We start from the raw sequence: 10,919 nt of genomic DNA on the forward strand, positions 1-10,919 counted from the left end.
TATGACATTCTGATATTTATGGTTAACTAAAATATGAGTTGATGCTATATAGTTTCTAGAGACAAAAACTTCGAGCTATATTTTCACTAATGGTAAACTTCTAAATGTAATATTAACGATCCGAACCGTTCATCTTCTTGCATCTTCTAAGAGATCATGATAGCGATTTTACCACTTGTAAAACAAAGGGTTAAACCATAGAAAATTCTTGCAAGAGAACAAGTATTGTAGTATAGAACGGCTCAAGTAAGGTCGATCTCTTCAGGGACTGATATAAACAATTTACGAGTTTTTTGTGTATTTAACTTATTTAACTCTAAGAACTACACTAATTTGATGAAACTAAATACTACTGGATGTGATTTAAACAAATATCTAAAATAGGAATTGGCTTATAGGAATAGTGATTCAACTAAACAAAACAAGTAAATGAGGAAATTCAAGATAAAATAAATGATTGAAGAAAAATAGATTGACAATATGCTAGAGTTCAACCTTTACCAACAATACTTCTACGTAGCTATTCCAATTGCTTAAATAATTGAAAACACACATACTTTGAAGGTTAGATTTTCCTTGTGTATGTTTTACTTGTGACATTCATGCTAAAACGCATACCACTACATGCAACTTATCCATGACATTTGGATTAAATATAAACATGAGTGATTCATTAATCTTGGTGAAAATCCTTTTGTTAAACCATGTAATCCCTAAGAGCATGATATTTACCTTAGGAGAGTACAATCCTCAATCACAAGAAGTACAACCAATTTTAACGTAACATTCGTTCAAAATTGCATCCGATAACTTTTCTAAGCATCCTAATGGTGATCAAGCATCAAGGTACATAGATAGTTTAATTCAGTGATTGAAAATATCAAAGCAAGCATGTAACAACACTTAAGCAATTGAAAGAGAAATCTACGTATTCATGTTGCGGCTCATGGCCTCACTCTAGCAAAAGGAAATTAGTTACACATAATTATTTGAATACATAAGAAATTCATGAAGAATCAAAGAAAGAGACAACCCTTTTTTACAAGGAAGCTCTCTGATCTTCTCCTCAAAGAGATGAGCATGCTTCTTTCTGCTCTGCTGTATGTTGCTCCATCTTTGCCCTCCACGACTTCTCTCTATATTTTTCTGCTATCTTTTTTCTTTTTCCCCCTTCAAGCTCTCTCTGCTCTCTTTGCTTTTATTCTTTCTGTCCGTGTGCCATCCCTTATGCCGTGCCCTGCTCTCCTTTTTCTTTTCACCACAAAAGCTCAATGGAAAACAACACCTATTTCCACTTCGGTAGTGAGAATTGGCAAGGCAAATTCCCTGTCTCTTTCCTTGCTGTCTGTTGCCTTAAACAATAAAGCAAATGATTTTTAAAGACACCACCCGTGGAGACAAGCTCCACTTCCATTTCTTTTGTTTGTTTTTATTATTTCCTTTTCTCCATTTTTCTTGAAATTGATCCTAAAACAAATTTAACTGCACACTAACACAAGGTAAGGTAAAATGCCACAATTTTAACACAAAAACATCACAAAGACTTTAGAAATGGATGGTATAAATGCATGAAATATATGAGTGATCAAATACCCCCAAACTTGCATTTTTGCTAGTCCTCTAGCAAAACAAAACACAAAACAAAACCACTCAACTAAGACTAGATTCAACAACTTAGTAGCCAACTTCTCAATTTCGATTTCAGAGATAAGTGCTAATCATGAAACAAACAACCAAGAACTAAGCAAGAGCTCAAAACATCATCCAATAGTTAACCAAATTTCCTTCAAACAAAACGTTGAAATGCCATGTGTGAGCTAGCCATGTCAATGCAATTCCAAGCTCTTTTAAATCATCATATGCAAACATGTGAGCTTCTCACAAGACATACGCTCATTCACTCATAAGTTTTGGTTAATGTGTTTCACTCAAGTGATCTCATTGTACATGCCGCCATATGCTTGCTTGTCCACCTAACTCGCTATCAATATTTAAGTAATACCTTGGATCAATAGGACTTTATTACGGTTGTAATGGGGCTAAAGGTGATAGGCTAATGAAAGAAAGGATATGGAAATCAAAAATTTTGAGAAAGTACACTTTGGTAGTTTTCCAACACCTCAATATCACACCACCTCAAATTTAAAGCAAAATAATAAAACCTCGAGCACCTGTTTCTCCCCCAATTTAACTTCAAAAGGAAATTTATACTCTGCAGACACATTTTCAACAAATCAATACTCTCCAATTTTCTCTTCTTTTTTTTTCATTTTTTTTTCTCTTTTTTTTTTTTTTTTTTTAGTTTGAAAGAAACAAATCTGCAAAGCTATGCATAAATCTGCAAAAGCTACATCACCCATCAAATTCACATTTCATTGTAATACACATGCTCCATCCATCTTTCTACATAAATGAAACCCCTAAGAGCACAACCCATGTAATACTTTCTCAAAACAATAAGGAATCGATTTTTGTGTATGGGCTCAACTCCAATATTGGAGCACGGTAAAGAGATGTGGCTAACAAAGAAATGGCTTAGTTAAAGGCTCAACGGGCTACTATGGACACACATAGCATATAAGGTAGGCACGAAAGGCTCAAACAATCCAAAGATGGCCTATATCACTTCCAAGTTATTACATGAATTGATGAATGAGACGAGAAGTATAAAGCAAGTTCTAGAGATACATCTACAGTGAGATCATACGCACAAGAAGGAATGAGATTGATGCATAATGGTTCAATCATGTAAAGGCTCAAAAACTCACAAGGTTTACATAATCGCACATGATTCACGTATGAAACGCTAAATCATGCTCAAGTTTCACATTGACAAGACTAGGCACATTTATTTTTCAAGTTGATTGCTGAACATCACAGTTAACACAAAGACAACGAAAATAACTTAGACTTCTTGGAAGTAAGAAGGAAATTAAGATCAAATCTCATCATTGAATTGAGAAGTACCTACAAACAACAACAAAAATACAAATTTTTTTTTCTTTTTAAAACAAGAAGTAAACTAATGAAATATATTTCCACCCCCAAACTTAATTATAACATTGTCCCCAATGATAATGAAAGGAATTTTGAACAATAAACATAAAAATGGAAGGAAAGAAATACAAAATGAAATCAATACACATAAAGAAAAGGAAAGAACACACCAATTTGTGTAGGCGAGGAGAGCAGCAGTAAAAATGCATTTTTGTTCCATGGTAGAATTCCAAATCGTCCCCAAACTTGTTTCAACACATCCCATTATGCATAACAAATGTGTGAGTAACCTGTGGGATTATGAAACTTTGCAAGAAGTTGTGGTAGAGATTGCAAAATCATTACCTGCATAAGGGAGCAAAAGTAGGACTTAAACACACAAACCAGAAAACAAGAGAAAAACAGAACAAGAACATTTAAAATTATTCAAAATAAAGATGAAAGATATAAAGCTTGGGTTGCCTCCCAAGAAGCGCTTTAGTTACTGTCTAGAGCTAGACATTCTGTTGGCAGTTTGATTCAAATAATAGGTTCCTTCAAAGTGATGGAATCCTTAGCAAGATCATATGGAGACTCTTTGTATAACTTCAAGCGATGCCCATTAACTTTGAAGACAAAACCAATTTGCATGTTTTGGATATCCACAGCCCCATGAAGATGGACCTGTACAACACGATATGGACCATTCCAACGTGATTTGAGCTTTCCTGGGAATAGTTTCAATCTCGAATTAAAAAGCAAAACCTTCTGACCCAGTTGAAACTTTTTACGAAGGATGTGAGCATCATGAAATTTCTTGGTCTTATCCTTGTAAATCTTTGCATTCTCATAAGCATCATTCCTTATTTCTTCTAGTTCATTCAACTGCAGCTTCTGCTTTTCTCCCGCTGCTTGGTAGTCAAAATTAAGGTGCTTAATAGCCCAATATGCCTTGTGCTCAAGTTCCATAGGTAGATGGCAAGCTTTCCCATACACCAAACGAAAAGGAGACATCCCAATTGGTGTCTTATAAGCTGTCCTATATGCCCACAAAGCATCAGTAAGCTTTAAACTTCAATCCTTTCGAGATAAACTGACAGTTTTCTCAAGAATCTTCTTAAGCTCACGATTAGATACTTCAACTTGTCCAGATGTCTGTGGATGGTATGGGGTGGCTATGCGATGGTGAATATGATACTTAGCACAAAGGGCAGCCATGGTGCGGTTTAAGAAATGTGTACCTTCGTCACTGATGATAGCACGAGGTACTCCAAATCGAGGAAAAATAGTATTCTGCAAGAAACCTAACACCACAGAACTTTTGCATGTTGGAGAAGCTATTGCCTCCACCCACTTAGAGACATAATCAACCGCCACCAAGATGTAAAGATTGCCATGTGAAGAAGGGAAAGGTCCCATGAAGTCTATACCCCAAACATCAAATAATTCAATCACCAAAATACTTTGTTGGGGCATCTCATTTCTTTGAGAAAGATTTCCAACTCTTTGACACTTATCACAAGCTTGGCAGCATAGGTATGCATCTTTGAATAAAGATGGCCAAAAGAAACCACTCTATAAGATCTTAGCTGCTGTCCTTCTTGGTCCAAAATGACCACCACATGCATAGTGGTGAGCAAACTTCAAAATGATTTCTTGTTCTTCTAAGGGGACACACCGACGAATGATTTGATCTTGGCAATGCTTGAAAAGGTATGGCTCATCCCAAAAGTAGTGTTTTACAGTGGAGAGGAACTTCTTCCTTTGTTGGTAGCTGAACTCTGATGGTATTTCTCCAGATGCTAAATAATTTACGATGTCAGCATACGATGGTACTTGATGAGTAACCGCTAGAAGTTGCTCATCTGGAAAGCTCTCTTTCAGAGGTAATGAATCTGCCTCATCAGTGCTTGCATTTACTAATCTTGAGAGATGATCTGCCACAACATTCTCACGTCCATTTTTATCTAGGATCTCCAAATCAAACTCTTGCAAGATAAGGACCCATCGAATCAATCGTGGTTTGGCCTCTTTTTTAGACAATAAGTACTTGAGAGTAGAATGATCAGAATACACAATGACTTTAGCACCAACCAAGTACGATCGAAACTTTTCAAGAGCAAATACTACTGCAAGTAATTCTTTTTCTGTAGTGGCATAATTCAGCTGAGCATCATTCAAAGTACGGCTGGCATAATATATAACATGGGGGAGCTTGTCACGTCGTTGACCAAGGACAACACCCACAGCGTAATCGGAAGCATCGTACATGAGCTCAAAAGGAAGGGTCCAATCTGGAGCTGTTATAATTGGGGCTGATGTGAGAAGATCCTTCAATTTGTTGAAAGCATCATGACAATCTGCATTAAAATCAAAACAAGCATCTTTAGCAAGTAAATTACAAAGAGGACGACTAATTTTGGAAAAATCCTTGAAGAATATTCGATAAAAGCCAGCATGTCCCAAGAAAGATCTCACATTCTTCACAGAAGTTGGTGGTGGTAATTTGGCGATCACCTCAATCTTTGCCTTGTCGACCTCTATTCCTTTGCTTGAAATTAGATGTCCTAGCACAATGCCATGCTTAACCATAAAATGGCATTTCTCCCAATTTAACACAAGATTAGTCTCCCTGCATCTTTCCAAAACCAAAGACAAGTTATCCAAACATATATCAAAAGAATTACCAAAAACAGAAAAGTCATCCATAAAAACCTCAACAATATTTTCAACCATTCCAGAAAAAATACTCATCATGCATCGTTGGAAAGTGGCAGGGGCATTGCACAATCCAAATGGCATTCGTCTGTATGCAAATGTACCAAAAGGGCATGTAAACGTTGTCTTCTCTTGATCCTCAGGGGTAATTGGAATTTGGTTGTACCCTGAATAACCATCTAAGAAACAATAGAAAGAATGACCAGCTAGTCTCTCGAGCATCTGATCAATGAATGGCAGCGGAAAATGATCATTTCTAGTGCTGTCATTGGGCTTTCTATAGTCAACACACATTCGCCATCAGGTGGTCATCCTTGTAGGCACAAGCTCGTTGTTATCATTCTTCACCACAGTAATACCAGTTTTCTTTGGAACCACCTGAGTCGGGCTCACCCATTTGCTATCTGAGATTGGATAAATAATACATGCATCAAGCAACTTCATCACCTCAACTCTTACAACTTCCTTCATGATCGGATTTAGACGTCTTTGAGCTTCAACAATTGGTTTAGTCCCAGCTTCTATAAAAATTCTATGCAAGCACAAAGCTGGACTAATGCCCTTTATGTCAGCAAGTGTTCACCCCAGAGCATCTTGATACTTGCGAAGAACTCTTAGTAATTTGTCTTCCTCCGTGTCATTAAGATCAGCAGCAATAATAACAGGCAAGGTCTCATTCACCCCGAGATGAGCATACTTGAGGTGGCTCGGCAGTAGCTTGAGCTTTAACTTCGGAGCTTGCTCACTTGAAGGAAGAAGGGGCTGCTTAGGTACTCCAAGGCTTTCATAAACATGTCGCCACTTTGGATTATGAATTGGTTCACTATCCAATGCAGCAATGACGTCCACTACATTTTCTTCCATAGTTAAAGTAGCATCATGGTTGGTGAGGCAACTTAACAGAAACTAACTAAACAACAAAAAAAAGGTAAAAAAAGTAAGTAAACCTAGATGAATCAAAAACACAATTTATGCAAATTGGCAACCACTAGTTAGTTAAACAAAGACAAAAATCTCACACCACACATCCACTGCACTTAATCAAAGATCGAAACTCAACTAAATTAATTGCTGTTTTTTTTTAATTCAATGATTAATAAAAATAAGACATAAACATAAGCATAAGAAAAATAAACACAAAAGCTCGGGAACTGTTGGCACAGTCCCCAGCAACGACGCCAATTTCTTGATAGTGATTTTACCACTTGTAAAACAAAGGGTTAAACCATAGAAAATTCTTGCAAGAGAACAAGTGTTGTAGTATAGAATGGCTCAAGCAAGGTCGATCTCCTCAGGGACTGATATAAACAATTTACGAGTTTTTTGTGTATTTAACTTATTTAACTCTAAGAACTACACTAATTTGATGAAACTAAATACTACTGGATGTGATTTAAACAAATATCTAAAATAGGAATTGGCTTATAGGAATAGTGATTCAACTAAACAAAACAAGTAAATGAGGAAATTCAAGATAAAATAAATGATTGAAGAAAAATAGATTGACAATATGCTAGAGTTCAACCTTTACCAACAACACTCCTACGTAGCTATTCCAATTGCTTAAATAATTGAAAACACACATACTTTGAAGGTTAGATTTTCCTTGTGTATGTTTTACTTGTGACATTCAAGCTAAAACGCATACCATTACCTGCAACTTATCCATGACATTTGGATTAAATATAAACATGAGTGATTCATTAATCTTGGTGAAAATCCTTTTGTTAAACCATGTAATCCCTAAGAGCATGATATTTACCTTAGGAGAGTACAATCCTCAATCACAAGGTACATAGATAGTTTAATTCAGTGATTGAAAATATCAAAGCAAGCATGTAACAACACTTAAGCAATTGAAAGAGAAATCTACGTATTCATGTTGCGGCTCATGGCCTCACTCTAGCAAAAGGAAATTAGTTACACATAATTATTTGAATACATAAGAAATTCATGAAGAATCAAAGAAAGAGACAACCCTTTTTTACAAGGAAGCTCTCCGATCTTCTCCTCAAAGAGATGAGCATGCTTCTTTCTGCTCTGCTGTATGTTGCTCCATCTCTGCCCTCCACGGCTTCTCTCTATATTTTTCTGCTATCTTTTTTCTTTTTCCCCCTTCAGGCTCTCTCTGCTCTCTTTGCTTTTATTCTTTCTGTCCGTGTGCCATCCCTTTTGCCGTGCCCTGCTCTCCTTTTTCTTTTCACCACAAAAGCTCAATGGAAAACAATACCTATTTCCACTTCGGTAGTGGGAATTGGCAAGGCAAATGCCCTGTCTCTTTCCTTGTTGTTTGTTGCCTTAAACAATAAAGCAAATGATTTTTAAAGACACCACCCGTGGAGACAAGCTCCACTTCCATTTCTTTTGTTTGTTTTTATTATTTCCTTTTCTCCATTTTTCTTGAAATTGATCCTAAAACAAATTTAACTGCACACTAACACAAGGTAAGGTAAAATGCCACAATTTTAACACAAAAACATCACAAAGACTTTAGAAATGGATGGTATAAATGCATGAAATATATGAGTGATCAAATATGAGTTGATGCTATATAGTTTCTAGAGACAAAAACTTCGAGCTATATTTTCACTAATGGTAAAATTCTGAATGTAATATTAACGATCCGAACCGTTCATCTTCTTACATCTTCTAAAAGATCATGTTTTCAAAAAACAAAATTTGGTGAGAAGAATGGAGCATAAATGTAAACGACAATCATTGGTTAAATTTAGATCTATAGTTTATGTGATTATAATGGCGTATTTCGGAGTTGAGTCTTTCATGAAAATTGTAAAGCTTGTCATTACGAGCATTTGTATATTTTTTTATATTTTTCATATTTCTTCATTAATTAAAAAACCTTACTTAAACAATAACCATAGATTTAATCTCATTTATGTGAGATTAAATCTTTATCATTATCATTGGGTTCTATTTCACTTATATTATTATATTTTTTGGACAAAAATACCCCTCCCCTTTTCAATATTTTCACCATCTAATCCCCAAAAACCTAATCTTCAATAATCTCATCACATTTCACAGCCATACTCCACAGCCGCAGTCGTAGTGGTAGTGGGACGGAATCTCAACGTCTTTGCATCTCCACATCTTCCTCGCTTTGCCCCTCCCATCTGCTTCATCTTCCTCGCTTCACCCATCCTATTAAGCTCGTCTCGATTTTTTCGCCGTTCGGAGAAAACCCAAATACCACAGCCCAATTGAAAATCTGTTAGAACCCAAATCTCAAACCCTAACTCAAACCTTAACTATTGCACATAGAAGAGAAGGAAGGAGGAAGATAGAAGGAGCAAAGCTCCAATATTTTTGTATTGATTTGTTTTGTAAAATTTTGTTCTGTTTCAAACTAAAGAGCAGGTGCTCTTATACATGGTGTGACTGCCAGCTGGCATTTCTATCAAATTCCCCTAATAACCAGTAAAAACCCTCAATTACAACTAATTTGACTCTTTACTTTACGCATAAACCTCAATTACAAATTGGGTTCATAACAATATTTCCCCCTTAAAAATTAGCCTTGTCCTCAAGGCTTAAAAAAGAAACTGTGGAAACTTGTTTGAACGCAGCGGCACTCTCCTTCAGTTCCAGAAATGTCCATTGCAATCCCAATATCAGCAAGTTTCCAAGTAGGTGCATCATTCACTCCATCAACAGTCATAGAAACAACCTCACCATCAATAGCTACTTGTTTATTCCGCACTGCAATTACCTTCTCAGCCATAGCATTTAGTTCAGACACCTCAAGCACACCATTGTTGACTTCCTCAGGATCAAGGAGAGGTAACTCAAATATAATGGGTCGTAAGTCATGAGGCTCAACTCCATTTGTTCCTTTACCTACTTGGTCCATAGCATCATTTCTCACAACATTATGGCTAGGCTGCAAAATATTCAGCACCATATCACTTTTATTCCCATATTCCATAATAAAACTCAAGTCCTGCACATCAGCAATGTTTGGCGTTTCAAGCATTGGATAAATTCTGACCATACATTTGATGTTGTTCTCAACACCATTTATTGCTCGATGACATGTTGATCCCTTATCACCTGTACAGAGAGCCCTGAAATTCCCTGTTGTCTGATGAACAACATCAACAAAAAACTCAATAACAAGTTGTTCCATAGGGTCCCTATCAATTGATATATCTAAGAAGACAAGAGGGTTCTTTTTCTTGCTTGTATCTTCAATGGACGTTGATATTCCTTGTAATTTGATACCGTGAAGAGCCCCACCACCTCTCCGCAAAATCTCAACAACCACATCTTCATTTCCAAGTGAATTTATAGAGCAGGCAAAGTACACCATTATTCCAAGGTTGAGGGATACGGTTTTGACAATTAACTAAAAAGGACATACCCTTCTTTGAGAGAACTTCTGCAAGCTGTGCATAACCAAGATCAAATATATTTCCAGCAACTATTCCTCTAATCAGATTCTCTACCCACTTGACTTCATCTTCAATAGCATCACTAAGGTCCACTACATTCTCAAACAAGGATATGGCATTGGCATTGTCTTCATCCACATGTCCCACCCGGTTCAAAGCCTTAATTCTTGACAAAGCTGAGATCACATCCCCAGGAGCTGAAAGAGATTTATTGACGTTTTGAGCTTCCTTAAGGCTTTCCCCTAGAACTTCAGTTTTTGCTAGACTCTCACTGCCACCCACATTCACAATCCAAAGCTTGCTCATTGTGGACCCTTCATCGAACTTAAGCTTAAGCTCATTAGACTGTGTAACCATCGCTGGAATTGCAGAAACCATATTGTTGAATTCGGAAATCACATCAGCAAATTCATGCACTTCAGAAAAGAGTTGAGAATAACCTTCCTCCCTCACCATGACTTTACTTTCTATATTGTCAGCAAGAGATATGCAATATTCACGAGATAGAAACTGGTCAAGAGATTGAAATCTGCCCTCACATGTCGATCGTAAGGAAACTATCAAACTCAACGGGGCAGCTTCTTTTATTTTCTTGAGAGATACAATATTACTGTCCTGATTGCAGTCCGTGTTGGCCAAATATGCAGCAACTTGTGCAGCAGCCATTGCATAACTGGCAGATTTTGAATCTGAGTCTACAAACTGCATATGTCCTCCTTCACACCACAGCATGCGATTCGCACCACAGCAGAGACGTACATCAACAGCTGCAGATACAAAATCTTTACCATACTTTTCCTAAAAAATATGCCT

The 10,919-nt window shown here is 36.7% G+C and overlaps 1 protein-coding gene across 1 annotated transcript; it reads right to left on the minus strand.

Annotated features, from left to right (window-relative positions):
• Window positions 1-3,516: 3,516 nt before the first annotated feature.
• LOC139193409 (uncharacterized) lies at window positions 3,517-4,395 on the minus strand. The gene is made up of 2 exons (XM_070816411.1): window positions 4,104-4,395; window positions 3,517-4,010 (listed from the first exon to the last, which is right to left on the minus strand). The coding sequence occupies exons 1-2, from the start codon at window positions 4,393-4,395 to the stop codon at window positions 3,517-3,519; spliced, it is 786 nt and encodes a 261-aa protein (XP_070672512.1).
• Between the last annotated feature and the right edge of the window lie 6,524 nt (window positions 4,396-10,919).

This window comes from Malus domestica, chromosome 17 (genome assembly GCF_042453785.1).
Source record: "Malus domestica chromosome 17, GDT2T_hap1".
Taxonomy (NCBI): Eukaryota; Viridiplantae; Streptophyta; class Magnoliopsida; order Rosales; family Rosaceae; genus Malus; species Malus domestica.

Coding starts and splice junctions, on each gene's coding strand:
- LOC139193409 (XM_070816411.1), bottom strand. CDS start 4,395: ATGGGACCTTTCCCTTCTTCACATGGCAATCTTTACATCTTGGTGGCG. Junction 4,011..4,103: donor ACAAGTTGAAGTATCTAATC/GTGAGCTTAAGA, acceptor CATATAGGACAG/CTTATAAGACACCAATTGGG.